We start from the raw sequence: 17177 nt of genomic DNA, 5'->3' as shown, positions 1-17177 counted from the left end.
CTTGGTGGGGCAAATGGACAAAGTGCATCCTTTCCCTAGCCCTGACCACACTACCTCCAAAGCTGGAAACAGGTTAGTGACTTTAATGCAGTGCTGGCCCTAATCTGATGAGCCCTGCAGAGAAGCAGGCTAATGAGCCGTGCTGCAGTGCCCTGCTAACCCAGCTGTGCCATTCCCAGGGCCCTCGCTGGCCTCTCCGTGCGGCCTTGCACTGTGCCCTGCTGATGTACTGGCTCACTCAAAACCAGCCTCGGTCTCCAGCACAGCCCTGGGCAAGACAGTATTGCCATGCCAGCTGGTATTTTGTCCTCTCCACTGGGTTTTGTCACTTGGAGTGATCACAGCTTTAAATTGCTAATACTCTCGGTACTACATTTTTCTCCTAGAGCTGGGGGTTAGCTGTAGAAGTCTTGCAAAATTGCAGCGGCACAGGTTATATACAGATGGGGAAAGCACAAGAGGGAATTTACCCCCAACTCTCTTTCCCAGTAGGCCTTGCTGCCAGTGAGCCCCCAGATCTTGTTTTCTCCAACCAATAGCTCCATGCTTCTGGCTTTGTGCTCTTTCTGGCTCTGCATTTGTTAGCCAAAGGTGCAGCTCGTTAGACGATACTTTCAAAGCACTGTGTACATTAAATCCAGCAAAGATTAGATGTGAAAAAATGAGTAGTTTGGAACCAAGTCCTATAGCAAGATTTATGAATCTGTCTAACCACAGTTTAATAGCAATAGCTGCTGATGCTTCCTGAAGGCAGACAGACCCTGCTGTCACGGGGCCCTGGTTACCCTAGCTTTCAGCAGTCCTACTCCCTGCTGTCTTTTGGCAGGGAAGGAAAACTAGCCTACTTTATCTTAAGCTTTACTCTTTACTGAGCTGGCTGTAGTGGAACTGTTCTGGCATCACAAAGTGCCCCCCTGATTGCAATTGTCTGTGGCTCCCATGGCAAAATCTAAGCTAAATCAGAAATGCTGTAAGCTCTGGTTAGTGTTATATGTTGATCATAAAAGTGGACTTGAATGTGAAGGGGTGTAACTTATACTGTTTTGCCATGCAGAAGGTAGATGAACTGAATAAAGCACCCATGCCCAGCTGGCAGAACAGGACAGAGGTGGCTGTGGCAGGAGGATGTAAGATGAAAGATAGTAAGGTTGCTTCACCGAGCAACCTCTTTCCCATTCCTATCAGTACTTTCTTTCACCATCCTTTCTCCAGAAGGATGAAGCAGGAAGAACAGGGACGTAGGTGTGCACTGAACATGGGGAAATAACTGCATATCCTCTTTCCTGTTGCTTGAAGAGGTGGCACCAGCCATGATGTCTTGGGGGGGACTAGAAGACAGTTTCTTCCCCACTTCTGAATGTCGCCGACTTTAAAAATGACAGATCTATGATAAATAACCAAAAATTAGCCTTGGACACATAATCTATTCTTACACAGGCTCTTTCCAGCAACAAGCACCTCCTGCCTGGAGAAGCCTTTGTGCTTTATTTTGCCCTGGACTGAGGCAACTGAGTTCTTGTCAATGCTATTCTCACCCGCCATGAGATGAGGGAACATATGGCCACTTGCCTGGAGTCCCCATGCTGTACAAGCCTCGTGTGCCCATAGGATCCTGTTACCACATTACTTTGGTGACACTCCCTCATGCATAATGTGCCTGTGATTACTTGCTAGAGGCGAGAAGCAGAGGCCACTCCTCTCTCATGCTCCTTAAATAGTTAAATGCATTGGTCAGCTCAGAAAAGCCTCACAGCTGAAAGAGGTGCTGCTCCCAGGATATAGCCAAGTCTACAATGTAAGTAAGCTGTTTGAACAAGTACAACATTTCATAGCTGTTGTTATGGTACCTGGTGGGTCTGGAATATCTACATGGAGATAAAGAGGCACTATTTTAAAAGGGGCTATTTTTGAGATCTTTAATATTCTCAATTATTATGGATACAGATTTTTTCTAAAGTGCTGTTCTCTGAAAATTAGCTCTGTTTAACGCTCAAACTACTCATCATTTTTGGAAAATTAGCTAGACAGGGCATTATACATGTATATATGAGTGTTTTTATATCTTTGTATGTTTGTGTGTATGTTTGTAGAGAGAGAAGTATATGCACACATATATATGCATACCTTTATGTCCATGGATTTATGCTTATTTATGCAATAGATGATAGTAATGAATACTTATAGCTGATACGTACGGAACATAACTATGCGCATACTCAAAACAGAAAATGGTTAAAATGGAAAAACAATGCTTTGGCTGCGGAAAAAAATCAGTGGAGATGGGATTGTGTGGAAACGAGACGAGTCCCACTGTGAAAAAAAAGCTGGTTTGTAGCCTGTGTATCTAATATGAGGATGGGGAGAAAGTGACAATATGGTCACCTGAAGTCTCAAGGAGCACCGATGTGTCATCCCTGTATCTTTCCAGCATTATGTGTGTGCGGGTGTGTGTATATACACAGACAAATGACAGAGTCTTATTTGTACAAAACCATTGAAACCTGTTTTCTCTCTCCTAACGGCCTGGTGTGGGACAGCAGCAGTCGCTTATTCTTCCCCAGATATCACTAAAGGCAGATCCTGTTCCTAGCTTTATTTCCTCCCATTTTTGGGTGAATATTGAGGTTCTGCAGGCCTTTCAGTTGTGTTGCACTTGTTCTTGGCCTCTGAAGTCCACTGGCTAAAAATCCCCGGTATGCTGTGTGCCTGACCAGAGGAGAGTTAGGTAGTCGTTAAAGTAACAGGTGATGCTCTGCCCTTTCAGCTTATGCCATTTGCCTCAAGCGTCTCATTATTTTTTTCTGTGGATTTGCATCTTTAGCATTGCTTTCCTGTTGTATTTCATATAGGAGAGAAAGCCCTTCAAAGTGTGTCCCATTACATGCATTCCCCCATGTTTTCTGTACATGCAGGATTTTACTGCCATCAGACAGTGCATGGCTCAGCAATACTCACACTTGGCAGACTTTTCAAGTGCCAGTCCAACATTTAACTGTTTTCAGTTTTACGGAGCACAAAGCACTAGATACCTTAGAGAGCAATGCATGAGGAACTGCATGTTAAAAAATTGTGCTTTTGAATTAAATTTTAAAAATCCAACAATCTGTATGCTTTACTAAAGGACCAGACCCACTCCAGTAGTGGCAGGAGTCATGGAAGCTGATGCCAAGTGCAGGAACCCAAGGGCAGCGCTGAGTGGTGGTTCCCAGTCCTAGATCATCTTTCAAGAAAATAAGGTGAGAGGTCTGTCTAAAATGTATCCTGTCTCCAAATATTGCCAACAGCAGAGATTGGAGGAAGGGTTTAAGGTGACCCATAAAGCACCAGAATGTGGTTTTGAGATGAGTGCAGACCTCCCACTGCAACAAAATGCTAGCAGTGTTAGGCATTGGAAGTAATAAATGTGAATAAAAGAGCACTCAAAGCTTAGCCTCACTTTTATTTGGTTGTAAATGAGTATAGCTGCAACAGTCAGGCACAACATAGTCTGCAGGGCAGGGGGGAGTATTTCTTCAGAGGGAAAGGGACTGCAGAAAGTTAGGGTGTATCAAGGGTGTTTCCATGTATCAAGAAAAATAAGGAGCACTGCTATATCCCTGAACCTTGGTGCTCCCCAGGTGTAGCAGCCCATCAAGGCACTGGCCACCAAACCCAGGGCAGTGGGTATGGTAGAATATGGTGGAGAGACAGAGAAGGGATACATGGGTTTTCGGAGCAAGAGAAAAAAATCTTGTCAGAAGTCAATTCACTTTCAGTAAATCTTTTTCAGAATAAAACTTTCAGCCAGTGCCCACTTGAGGTGTAGATGACTTTTTTTTTAAATTGTGCTCTCTGAAAGGGGAACAACAAGACAGATTTCATTTTTGCAAAGTATTATGAACACTGATCTCTATCTGAATCAAGTACACATAGCCAGATTGGACTTGGGTGCAAAGGTGTTTTGCAATTTATGGGCAGTTTAATTGCACCTGGTTTGGAATATGGTAGGGAGCTTGCCTTCTTATTTTTCTATATAGACCCAACAATCCTGGTTAGCTAAAGACTAAATCCTACCCCAGCTAGGTGGTCCAAAATGCCCACTATTGTTGCAGTTCATGATATTTCACAGATGTGTTTCCAGTTTCTGTGCTGCGGTCGTAAACCTCATGCCTCTGCGCATGGGTGTCGTGTAAGCTGTACACTCAACTCATGTAACTGACAGCAGGGCTTATTTGGCTACTAATAGATTCCAGGCAGACCAGTCACAACACAGCCGGCAAAGTAAACACATTCATTAAAAGATAGTAATTGCAAGGAGGGGGAAACCTAACCAGGAATAGCTAATCTTAATCATCCAGGATGTTCAGGCAATTTCAGACAACCAGTCAGTGCTTGCACATTCAGGCGACAGGTCCATCACAACTGGCCTGGAGAGGAAATGCCTGACTTCCCTGAGTCAGCGGTAGGGGTCATCACAGCATGGGACACGTGGAGAGGAGATAAAACATCCCTTGTCTCCAGTGCCTGCTCTGGAGAGAGCAAGCAGGATGAAAAAGAAAAGGAAGCCACCAGCTGGGGATGTCGGTTGCCCCGATGTTGGGTTCTGACCATGAGCTTTTCCAAGGGTAATGCTCATTTTAATGCTGCCAGATCTCTCTCGGTGACTGGAGAAGTGAGCTGCTGTGAGGGAGCTTTCTCTAGTCCCCATCAGAAAATTCTCTCTCTTTTTTTAATTCTAATATCCATAGCTATCTCTTTAAACGGTTTCTGTATGAGATTTGAGGAAGTAGTCAAAGCCACATGTATTATAAATCACCAGAGCTCGTTCTGAAATATTTGGGGTTGTATCTTCAGTTTGTACAGACCTTTTGAAACCAGGAGAGCAACACAGGTTTACCAGGACTGGATGAAAAACAACAAAAACAGCAACAAGGAAAGTAAATGACTTTAAATTAATGGAACTGACATATTTGAGATGAAACTCTTGGCTTTTCTTTACAGCTGGACAGACCTTATGGGGAGATTTGCACAAAGCTTTTCTAAGATTGTAGCATACTTCCTAAAAAAGGGAATTTCAGAGAACCAACAATTATACATAGATTTGTATCAAATTTGTCAAATTGTTGCTGCCAAAAGAAATGGCTTATTATTTGCGTGTGGGAGTGGGAGGTGGAGTCAAAACTTTGCATCTTGAGATTTTTCAAAAAGGAAAGACAATTTTTTTTAGAGGCAATGGTTTAAATTTTTCTTGCATTAAAAATGACTTTGAAAGAAGTTCGTAAGGAAAAAGAAGACAACCTCGACAAATGTAATTTAACATAAAATATAATTTCTTTCTCAAGTTTCCTTCTCAGTGAGATAACAAACTTATACCACTTTGGACTCATTTAATCCCTTCCCACTGTTTCCATTTTTTGTCAGCTCAGCAAGTTTTACTGCAGGTGATTTATTGTGAATTGCCCTTTCACTCAGGATCCAGAGCTATAATACAGTACTGTTCTCCTCTTGCTTGACTGGTTCTATTATTTGAATTATGGTGGTACCTAAACACGTCATTGTGTTTACATCATGATAGTCATGGGATTTGACAATGTTATTTCTTTGTCCTGATTTTGATGGTAGGTCACTATCAACACAAAGTCAGTTTAATGGGGAGTCGTGTGTGCCTGTGCATGTGTATGCACATCTTTAATGCAGTGAGCAACAGTGTTTGTTGATCTTGAATAAACTTTCCACTGCCTTTCATGGTGGCTCTGTGCATGGAAGAAGTGGAGCCAGGAGACAACTGAATGTAATAAGGTGCACAACAGAGGAGATACAGTGTGAAAGACTTAAACTAGAAGACACAAAAGGACAGGAATGCATTAACCAGCTAAGTTGGTTTATTGTTTTGTTTTGTTTAGCTTTTGCAGCCAGAGTTGAAACAGAAAATGGGTTTCAACAACCACACAAATGACAGTTCAGTTGTGCAGAATTTACTCCAGATGCCAGTGGAAGAAAAGAAGACCCTTCGGTTCAATAATTTCAGCAACCCAGCCTTGGAGTTGCAAGAGGAAATAATGGCCTCTTTTTATATTCTTATCATTGTCGGGTTTTTCGGCTTTCTTCTGTTTGTCATGATGCTCAGCAATATTGTTTCCAGTAAGCCTGAAAACTACATTGACTATCTCTACTCTGGGAAGCTTAACCTGCCGAGAGCCAAGGTGGAGATTCCAGGAAAGGACAGCCAAGACACATTGGTTATCATCAACAACACTGCCCTAATGGAGCTGCAAAAGCAAGATGACAAGAACACTGTATCTGAGACACCAAGCACCGATGCAGCTTTGAGGAATGTATGAAAATAGGGATTTTTACTATTTTATTGTGCATAAGGAACTGAAACAGGAATATTTTTCCTTCACAAAAGCAAGAAACTAGGAGCTGTGCCAGGACAGATGCAGACCAATCTTTTGTAAGCTTCCCACGCACAGCTGTGAAGGTACCTGAAGTGAAACCTTTGTTATTTGAGCCCCAGGCTTTTGGAGTAGAGTCTGGAAATCAAGTCCTTACTAGCCTAGCTCTTCATGGCTGCTTTATAATATGTTTTTATAACTTGCCTCTCAGGAGAATGGAAGGCCTCCCTCTTCATGCTGTTGCTGCAGCAGGGCCAGTATGTTTCTGGTTGAGGTGCTGTTGGTGTGCCCATCTGCTGTTATTATTTATTTATTTATTTGGAGATTTGGTGTTGCCAATGAGCTCTCTGGTGTGCACTCTGCAACAGCTTTCATGGCATGTCCGCCCTCTCCACATGCTGGAGCACTCTGAGGTGGAGGCAAGCTGAACCCCATGTCCAGTCCTTCTAGAAGAAAGATTATTTCAAGGGTCTACAGGCACGTGTGAGACCTGAACTTGTTTGCTCTCTTGGCAGGCTTAGTCTGGAGCGAGTTTTTTGACTGTGGTCACTCATTTCTCAGCAGGTCTCTTCCTGCACATCAGACTTGCACCAAAGCCCAGGACAACAAGGACACCCAGGACATCTTGGCATCTCTCCAGGGTCCCTCCTTCACTGGAGCTGACAAGCCACAGGTGCTGTCCTCAGGGCTGAGCCACCATTGCACCAATAATCTCTGACAAATTCCTTCAGTGTTTAATGCTAACCCCATCAGCAGCATCTTCTGCTTCCTTGGGTGGTAGACAATAAGCAGAGGGGTTACATGGTAGCTTGAGGGTGCCATCTGCTGTGACACAAGCCACGAAGCCTCAGCAAACACAAGAAGGAGCGGCTTGCCCACCAAGCAGCTCACTGGTGTTCAACCCATGTCCTGCAGTGCCTGGGGGCACAGGGGTTTGGGACAGGTAGCCACAGTGGGGCAAACCTATTGTCAGAAGGTTTAGACTTGCTATACTGGGTCCACATATTCACTGGAAAAATTTCCAGAGTCTGCAAATCAAAATTACTGAAAACTACTGGTGTAGATACTATAAGAACTCGAGGGTATTTTATTGTGGAAGAAAAAATTCTATAAAACCCTGTAAAATAGGATGTGGGTGGATGTTGCTGGTTCCATTCAACCTCTTTTTTTGTCTGCTGTTTTTTGTTACTGATGGGAGAAAAATTCTCACAAATTTTGTGCCCTAAAAAACATTGCCCCCCACCACCTTTTTTCTCTCTAACTTTTCTTAAATTGGCTTTTTCTACATCTGTTGCCTCATGTTTTGCTCTTGTGACGTCTTTCTTTCTTTCTTTTTTTAATATATCCCTTGCTGCCATGATATAGAGTTATTATTATGGGATTTTGCCACTGTTTTGTGCAAGCCAATTGCCTGCAAATGATTTACTTCATGTGGACCATATCCTTAAAGGGAATTTCCAAAGACTGATTTTGTAAGACAGGTTCCAAGGCTGATACTTTCAGCTGATAGCCAAGATGAAATCCACACTGCTATCTTGGCTCTCCATATTTCTTGCTCGAATTCCAGAGATTCAGCTTTCCAACACAGACATCTCCTTTTTTGGACAGGTGCATACTCCCCAGGGACTGTCTCCAGCAGAGAGTTATGAGGCGGTTCAGTTAGTTTTGGAACCCGTTGTCTTTGGCTTCATTATCATGTCTGGTTTAATAACTGCTAGATCTGAGCCAGAATCTGCTATTTATGCTCACAGCTCCTGACTGCACTCAGTAGCCACGCTCCAATTACTGCAGCTCAGCTATTCAGATCTAAAATTGAGAGGTGTTTTCGAGGTATGAAAAACATGTGCAGTTCCAAGTCTGTCCCTTCTTCTTGGTGTGGGTGTTTCCCAAAAGAAGGCAACTATCCCAGTCCATTTTGGAGAGGGATCAATTCCTGCCCAGTGCCCATTTAAAAGAGAATTAGCATGACTTTGTGCAATAGTGACAATTCCTCCTGCTTTGCAAACTAAGTTTATCTGTTTTTTCCAGTCATGCAGCAGTGTCAGGAAGCAGAGTCAAATCTCTTTTTACATCATGAATGTTAGATACAGGCTTCAGCCATCCATCATGCCCATGAGGTTCTGGGCAGTGAAATTTCCTTTTACTCCTTTACTCCTTTTACTGATGGGCTGATGTGAGGAAGGCCCCAGGTTGGATGGTGAATTCCAAAGCCACGTGAAGTGTTATTTGCCTCCTTCCAAACGGAGCTTCTAAAAACTAATACACTGCTAATTCATCACAGAAGTCTTTATTGGTGCATCCTTTGGTGTTCCCATGGGGAAAGCACATTCCCATTCATACCACCCTTAGTAATCGGCTCTCACAGACAGTCTTGAGGGGTGGGGGTGAGGTGAGCCCCCTCTATGCTCTTCATGCAGTAAGGGGTTCTACACCAAAAGCTTGATTCAGACCTCCATCGCTCAAGTCATGGACCCAACAGGTCTTTCCTGTTCCCGGACCTAGGCACACCCATCACCTTATCCCAGTCTCATCGCAGGGTGAGATCACCAGCGTGATTCTGCTGCTCAGGTGCCTGTGGAGGAAACCCCTGTGCGCAGGGTCGGAGCTGGTGCCCTGAGAGATTTCTTCCATCTGGATGGATACAGGATGAGGACCTTGAAGTGTGATCTGAGCATCATTTTGCTCTCTGTGCTGAAGGAGCTTCTGCATCACCCTTAAAACAGGCCATCTACTTGAGCTGCTGGCAATTTCTCCTCTCCACTCCCCTCTGTTAATCCTCCCAACTGTTTATTTGGGTTTTGCTGTTAAACTGGGATGAAAGATTTGAGATGTTCTCCTGTAGGTATTGTTGAGCTGGGGCAGTATGTTCCCTCCTCTCCATGGTCCTTGAGGGTTTACAAGTGCTATCAGCAATGTCCAGTCCTGCCAAGCTCCTCAGCTACCTTGATTCTTCAACTATAGGATCAAATATCAGTGCAGTTTGAAACACTTCTGTTTCCCTCTCAGAACTTTTTTCCCCCTACCTCAAGGAGATGCCTATGTATGCACATACATCTGTTGGACAATTTCAACTACATCTGATAAAGGACTACAACTCCCAAAGATATCCTCTTCCTACAGATTTCAGGTGATAGATGGTCAGGTAGAAAAGAAGCCATATTTGTGATGGTCTCATAGGTAAAACTGTTAGACTCAACCTTTGTTAGACAGCAGAGAATCCCTAATGCTGAAAATCAAGTTTCATCAGTTTTTGCAAAGTGTCTCACAGATCTTTGTGGGAAACCTCCAGCAGTTCTACTCATCCAATTTTAAGATGTTCTGACCTGTTATTTTAAGCCTTGTTTTAATGTATTTTCTGAAGTTTCCACCCTTAGGCCATCTTTGATTTCAGCATGTGCTTCTCATCATTCCATCATGGATCAAGAGCTAAGATTATATACTTTTGGAAATTTTCTTCTGCACCAGAATTGCTACTTTGGCCTGTGAGTTTACGTAGTGTTCAGGACTTCACCAGACAGCTAAGAGGGAAGATGAATTATTTAAAATTGGTATAGGATTTGTTAGAACAAAGAATCCTAATTTTTCTCATTCCATGTAAAACTGAAAAAAAAAAACCCAAATTCCATGTAGAATAGTACTCTGAAGTGTTGGTTTGGGGGAAAAAAAACCAAACTTACAAAATGTTTTGTTTAGATAAAATTAAAAAGTTTGATTTCAAAATTAGCAACTTACTTAATTTTAGCTTCTACACTTAATATAAAACAACAGCAGAGACCTCTACTGTTTGCCTAATATCACACCTACTGTTTATATGTATTTCATTATGTTTCATATTTCATTGTGTTTTTATTGTGTATTTTAAAATAAAGGGTTTGTGATTTTTTTTATCTCGCCTATAGAGAATGATGATTTGTATCCTAATAATATAATTACTATTGAAATGAGTAATTGGTATGCAACCAATAATTGGTATCCTAATTGCTTCATTAATAGGTTCATGAGTAACTGGTAAATTTGTCATTTAGTTAAGTGGTACACTGGAATTCGGTACGACACAAAAAAGGTGCATTAGGCAGGAGGGCTGCCAATGCTTGGCCCCCACTTACTAGGCAGGGATTGAGATGACGGGTGCCAGCCCACCTGCAAAATGTGGATTCTGTAAAAGGTGGTGACAGTCTGGGCATCCCACTGAACTGCTCCACGTGCTGCTGTGCCTACGCTCTCCATATCCACAGGCATACGGCAGGGCGGCCAGTCGCCCCACGCCAGTGCCCTGTGTCCAGCTGTGGGGTGTGATGGTTACGCTGCGGGTTGGCGGAGGAAGACAGGTTGTCCCGGCCTCAGAGTCCAAACCCCAAACTTCACGGGACTGCTGCATTGCCAGGCCTTGCTCCACAGGCAGGGCTCAGGCAGGGCGAGATCAGGATGCTGCGGTACAACAGCTCAGGAATGAGGTGGCTATCAGAAGAGTCTTTTCCTGAATCCTAAATGGACTTGTGAGGCAGGGGTTATGCCCATATATTACATTGTGTCACCATTTTAGGGAATGTGAGAAATCTGTAACAAGAAAAGGAGGAAATGTGCCTGCCTCGAAGTGCTCCCTGGCTATGTAGACAAGGGGTTGGAGGCAAAAGGAGAGGCAAAAAAGGGTATCGAAGTAATGGAGCTGGTCAAAGGTGGTACTGGAAATTAAATCCACATTTCTGTTTGTCTCATCCAATGCCTTGTATCTGCTACCCAAGTATTTTAAAGTGATAGTAAGGTACTGGGACTGTGAATTTTTTTTTTAAAGATAGGTAACAAGTGAGTTTCTGTCATGTATATGAGCAGACCAGAGGAGAAACCAGTTCTCAAATAGTTATGAAAAAGGTGAGAAAGCAGTTCATCCCTGATGTTTCATTACAAATCAGCTGCTAGTATTACCATTAATATTTTCTTAACCAGCTAGTCTCAGCCCAGTTCATGGGGGCTGCAGGAGCCAGGGCCAGCTGGAGACACAGGCACGGTGATGCCACCTGAGACACTGAGAACATCACAGTGTCCTTCTGCAACAGCACTGAAATATGGTGACAAAGACCTTGCCAACAACCAAAACCTCATAAGCAGAAAGGCTAGTTTGTACCTCCTTCATCCATCTTGTTAAGTCTTTTCATTGGCACATGAAAATGAAAATAAGCTCTATGACTACAGCAGCAGGCTATGTTGTGTAGCATTTGACTTCATGCTGCAAAAATACATAGGGCTGGACAGTTAGAGCAACAGTTTCAGGACTGTTCACTTTAGAGAGTCCAAACTGAGGAACATCAAACCTAATTTTCTTGAGCATCCTCAGTTGTAGCTACATGCCAGGTCTAGCTCAGGTCAGGACTGTGCTTTTGAAGTGAATCTCCTAGTTATTGCCCGTGTGCTCTGAGCCATGTCGTGCAGCAGTCTCAGAATGCACCAATTGGATTTCTTCTGGATAAAACTGAACTGGAAGGTGCACTCCAGGAGGACACCAGATGCACTCCAGCTACTAGAGGGCATTCAGCACGCTGGCTCAAATTAGAGCTAGTGCAAAGTAAAGCCACCTGAAATGTATGTAATATGGATGACAGGTCCCAGCACCCACTCTTTCACTTTACAGATCCACTCCTATCAGACCACACTGGTTACTAACACAGACATAGCCACACATACACAGTCCTGCCAGACTGCAGTAGCTGTAGAGGAGGTACACTGTAAGAAAAAAGCATGTGCTGAGGGTAGTCTGAGATCTGGGCCTGCAAAAGGAGAAGTGCACGCAACTTCTCAGTCATTCAGAGTCTTAAGCAAACATGGGGCCATCCCACCCACTTGAGAAGGTAAAAGACACAAGCTCTATTGTCATGGCAGAGAGGATGATGCAGGGATTGGAAATCCTTCTCCCTCGAGACCTGTCTGAAGAGGTAAAAAGCTGCCTGACAGTAATCCAAGGCATTCTGGGCCTCTGCCAACCCACATCCCCACACCCTCCCCCTGTTTTGCACCAAATGCCTCTTTGAACACTTGTCGCTGGGACAGGGCAGTCTAAAGTACAGTAAAACACAGTGTGGCCTGCTGCATTAACAAGGCTGGAGGGGAAGGTCATTGTTTGGACCACGTGAGGCTTCATGGCAGAAGAGAGTGGATATCCCATCAAACTCGGTGGTGCTGCCATGGTGGCCAGCAGCAGCATTGCAACGATGTGCCAGGATCTCCCCTGTCAAGGGCAGGAATGGCGTGTGGCTCCACCTCAACCGACCTGCCACACGTGGGTATGGCCCCAGCCCTGTGGCACAGGACTGCAGCTCCTGCCGGTTGCATGTCCGCATTGCCCTGGCTGCGAGTGGGGACAGGCAGGAGCTATATGAAGCCAGCTGGGAAAATGGAGCAGCAGAGCAGAAAGGTTGCCAGATCTCTGCCCTGCAGCAAAAATCTCCCACTGCTGCCATGTAGCAGGTGCCAGCGCAGGACAGCTGCTGCCAGTACATGGCAGCAGCAAATCGCTACTTCTTGCCAGCCGGTGAGCGCAGCAGGTGCAGGTCTGCAAGGGACAAGACAGGCAATGTGGGAGAGCCACCTTGAACCTGGGATGGCTGGCGAGTGGGAAAGGAGATGTGAACCCTTTGCCTCACCCTTGTCCCTGGGGACCCTGCCCAAATATGATCACGCTTGCTCCCCTGCCCTATTTCCTACCGGTATCTATTCAAAATCAGAAGGCAACTAAAAAGCAAGAGTTAAAAAAGGGACATGCCCTATTTGCATGATCTCAAGGATGGTGTGCTCCAATTATTTTGCGATTCAGTAAATCCTCTCTGGAGAGGACAGAAGGAAAAGGCACCTTCAATTTAGGTAACATGGTTTCCGGTCTACAATTCCAATGGATGTCACAGATGGGTTGTTGATTATACATAAGAAAATTATAGAACAAGATTTCTTTACAGGTAGTTATCTAGATGCTTTACACCCAGCTTCTGAACCAGGAGGTCCCTAAATCTGTATATAGACTTCTAAGTGTGTGTACTTTTCAAAACTAATAAGCACTCAGTAACTCCCTCTGGGACTACTCCTGTCAGCTTATGCCCATGTATGTATTTGTTAAGGACAAGGACCTAAAACTGAAAGATATATAAGTAAGAAAAACTAATAGTAAAAAGGGTCAATATTATTTTGTGGCCTGTTCTCATATGAATAGGTACTGCAGATTCAAATTTTTTTCTGTATGTACACAGTCTGAATCTGGCACCATATTGTAGGTGGCTAAAGGTTAAATTATGCAGGCTTCTTTCTAGGGTATACCCTTCTCATATCAAATTCCCAGGCTTCTGTTCTCCATGTTACAGTGCTAACATGATGTGTGAGACCATTTATCTGCCTCAGCAAGGAGAGCAACCAGACAGCTGTGTTAGGCCCTGTAGACCATGTTCCTGTTCAGACATATTTGACTTCACAGAGTTTCCAACGGCTTTTGGGGAAGGCAGTAAGAGGACAAATGTTTAAGAGGGGATGACATGGACCATGGGGTATCTTCATTTCAGAGGTAGACAAGGACATGTGGGCCGTCATCAGAGACTGACGTGTTTGTGCTGTTCAGCTCCATCTGGCAGTCTGGTAAGGCTGCCAGCACTTACTCCTGGCCTCGTAGCTATAGCTGAGTGTGAGCAATTTAACAGTCCTGTTACTGACAAGTTTGTCCCTGTGGTAAAATTCTGCATGTGCATCTGAAGGGAGGAGGAGGGACAGGTAAGAAACCAGATGGGTCAAAATAGTCTTCACCTTCTGCTGCTCCATGCCCTTCCCCAGCCTAACACCTGCTGCCCGCTGTGCATCTGCACACATGCATGCATACACAGACACAGACACACACACACACACACATTCTTCCCCCCGCCCCAGCTATTCGTACACCATCTCCCACCCCAGCTGCAGCCCCCACTTTGCCATATGCTCCCATGACCTCCTGCTCGGTTTTGCCTTGGCAGCAGGTGATGCTTGTTCAGCCTTCAGCTCTGACTCTGGTTTTGCCCCATGCATTCAGATAATACCACAGGGACACTTTTCTCTCCATCTCATGATCTCGTTCTGTTCTCCAAAGGCATTGCTCACTCTTGTGGGAGAGAGAGGGTATTGGTGTCAGGCTTGACGCTGGTCCCTCAAGGATCTATCTGTGGGGCCAGTGCACAAAGTGGGAATTTAGAGGAACTCTAAATAACAAATTACTTCTAAAAATACCTCACGCTCACCCCGAAGTGGTGTCTGAGCTGTCACTTATTTCTTCCCCCTCCAGAGGCCTGGAGCTGCACTTCGGCCCATCCTCTGGAGGCTGAGCATGGTGCACCTCACACAATGGCTGCTCTGTTGGACACCAGGCGTACCTTGCAGCGCAGCACACATGGCCTGACAGCACCTTGCACACTGGCAGTATTAGGCCTGCCTTTCACAGAAGCTCTTGCGGAGGTCCAGAGGTCTGCCTTCTTCCCCCATAACCTGAAAACCTGGGTTCAGGTCCCCCCTCCACCTGAAGGGTTTCCGGTGCACATCTTCCACAAGGCCATAGGTTAGCCAGGGAGGAGAGGGGACAGTTTCTTCCTCTGATCTTAAAACTATCCCATGGAAAAAGCAGGATTCAGTGTGCACTGAATCACAAGCACAAGCAAGAGCACAACCCTAAATGTAATGCTTGGCTCGCTGGGCTCCATTCCCACCTTAAGCCTCCCCCACTCCAAGGTCTTACCCAGCAGACTGTTATAAAGGGGTTGGTGTTTTCAGACATGCTTCAGAAGCGAAAAATGAGTTCTGCTTATTTCTTTGGAAAAAAAAAAAAACCCAGCTACAGACACGTCCTTTTAGTAGATGCAGCTGGGTACGGCTGGGCTGTGGACCCCGAGAGGACAGAGACGCTTCCTTCAGCAGGTGCCACAAGCCCAAGGAGAGAGAGACTTCAATTCCCCAGCTGTGGATATTTCTTATAGCCTGGCTCGGGCAGCGGTGCGCTCTCTGTGCCAATCCTGGGCAGCTCCTTCCTCCGCCTCCCAATCCCTCTGGACCCCTTTCAGAGGCACATGGCTCGCCCACATGCGTACGCCAGGCCCAAGAACCCCACCCAGCGCTCCAAGAGGGGAATCATGATATTTAAGACGAGCAACATCCTGATGTGAGAAGCCTTAAGCTGCAAAATTACAGCCTACACAGCCTGATGAGGCTATTTTTTTCTGAGACACCCGTGTTTTGATCGGCCATCTGGAACCTTTGGCGTTCGTTGGTTGTGACACGGCTGGCGGGTAGCAGGGCTTGTTGTGAGCTCATCGATTTCCGCCTCCTTCTCCTCAGAACCTCACTGCCCTCTCGGGACACCAACATGCAGCGCTTTGCAAATCCACTTCTCAGGCACGTCATCCACAGAGGCTACTTCGATGCTGCTTCACAGACGCAGTGCCTGCAATATTTAAGAGCTCTGCGGACGCTGCAGCTTAAGGGCTTCAACACCGTTTTTTTAGGAGAAACAGATATTCCAGAAAGCCTCATAACAGGAGATAAAACAGCTGAGGAAGATAGTCTGAGCTGGCCAATATGGACACTTGTTCATGCTGGTAGCAGCCAAGGGTGGGTGCCTTGGAGGTACAGACTGCTGTTAAGAGATAAACTGTTCATTGATTGGCAGGAAGCCATCTTTCAGGAGTTATGTGATTCTCTGACTCTATCCTATGGGAAATGTGTGATTGTGACACGGGACAAAAGGCAGTCCACACATGTGGGGACAAAAGAAGTCAAGGAGACAGGCACTCAGCCTCCAGTCCCACCAGTCATCTACATGTCCAGCATTAAGTGTTGCCCTGAAATTGCTAGAGCCAATGGCCATGAGCTTCTCGCTGTGCCTTCATCTTACAGCTATCTCTATCCTGTGGATGTTGCCTGGTCTTCTTTGAAATGGTTTATTATAAACAACAGGCAGGGCTTTGCCCTGAGGTCTATTGGGAGGACCTATTCCTATAGGTGTATCCTCTTCAGTGACTTGATTATGAAAGGAATAGAGAAGATGACTCCAAGAAAATGGAAGGTAGCGATTAACAGAGTGAAGAGATGGGAGAACTACTACCTGGACACATTTTCTTAAATGGGTCTTCCTGCAGGCAAGCCTCAAAGGTGCCTTGACTGATTTTTAATCACTTAGCCTGTTCTAGCCTTGCCAAGCCTTTTCTTTCAAAGGATGCAAACCTAAAATACACCTGTCAATAGTTCTAATAAAAGAGCGCATTTTAAATATGAATGTTAAGTTTTAGGTGCATTGCAGGACTAGGTTGATGTGTGTTACATATGCACTGGGAAGGGACAGTAAATTTGCCTTATTACAACAACAGGTTCAAAGCCCACCCAGCATTGAGTTAGCCTGCCTCCTGGATAAATTTTCCTATTTTGGGAATCATGAGACCTAGCCACAGACATAAATACCCTGATTTTTGAGGAAAATTGGGCTGCAAACTGAATTCTGCAGGTCAGTCCTTCTTTGATCTAAATGGGTGGACCAATAATATAGGTATTAACATCTGATAACAGCTCAACAGTCCATTTTGCCTAGTACCTTGCTTCTAACAATGGTCAATAAATGTTACAATCAAAGGTAAAAGAAATTTTGTTAAAAGGAAAGTTCCTTTCTAAGGTCTATCAATCAGTAGTTGGTTCGGGCTCTAAAGCATGAAAAGTTCAGTCTCTTAGGACAAAATACAGTATCTATCACTGGAGATTTTTATCCATGACAGTGATGCACTCTTGTTTGGGTCCTACTGGGCACTGAGATATAATGAT

The 17177-nt window shown here is 44.8% G+C and overlaps 1 protein-coding gene and 1 long non-coding RNA gene across 2 annotated transcripts; both read left to right on the top strand.

Annotated features, from left to right (window-relative positions):
- Window positions 1-1735: 1735 nt before the first annotated feature.
- Window positions 1736-10261, top strand: LOC112996140 (uncharacterized). The gene is made up of 3 exons (XR_003262360.2): window positions 1736-1795; window positions 3122-3236; window positions 5883-10261. It is a non-coding gene; the product is annotated as an uncharacterized LOC112996140 (long non-coding RNA).
- Window positions 10262-15732: 5471 nt separating this feature from the next.
- C1H21orf140 (chromosome 1 C21orf140 homolog) lies at window positions 15733-16488 on the top strand. Its single transcript, XM_026121562.2, has one exon. It carries the CDS (start codon window positions 15733-15735, stop codon window positions 16486-16488), a length of 756 nt encoding a protein of 251 aa, XP_025977347.1.
- Window positions 16489-17177: the final 689 nt, after the last annotated feature.

The sequence above is a fragment of the Dromaius novaehollandiae genome, chromosome 1 (genome assembly GCF_036370855.1).
Source record: "Dromaius novaehollandiae isolate bDroNov1 chromosome 1, bDroNov1.hap1, whole genome shotgun sequence".
Lineage (NCBI taxonomy): Eukaryota > Metazoa > Chordata > Aves > Casuariiformes > Dromaiidae > Dromaius > Dromaius novaehollandiae.
The sequence above is the reverse complement of the archived record's forward strand: the minus strand, read 5'-3'. Positions and strand labels throughout refer to the sequence as shown.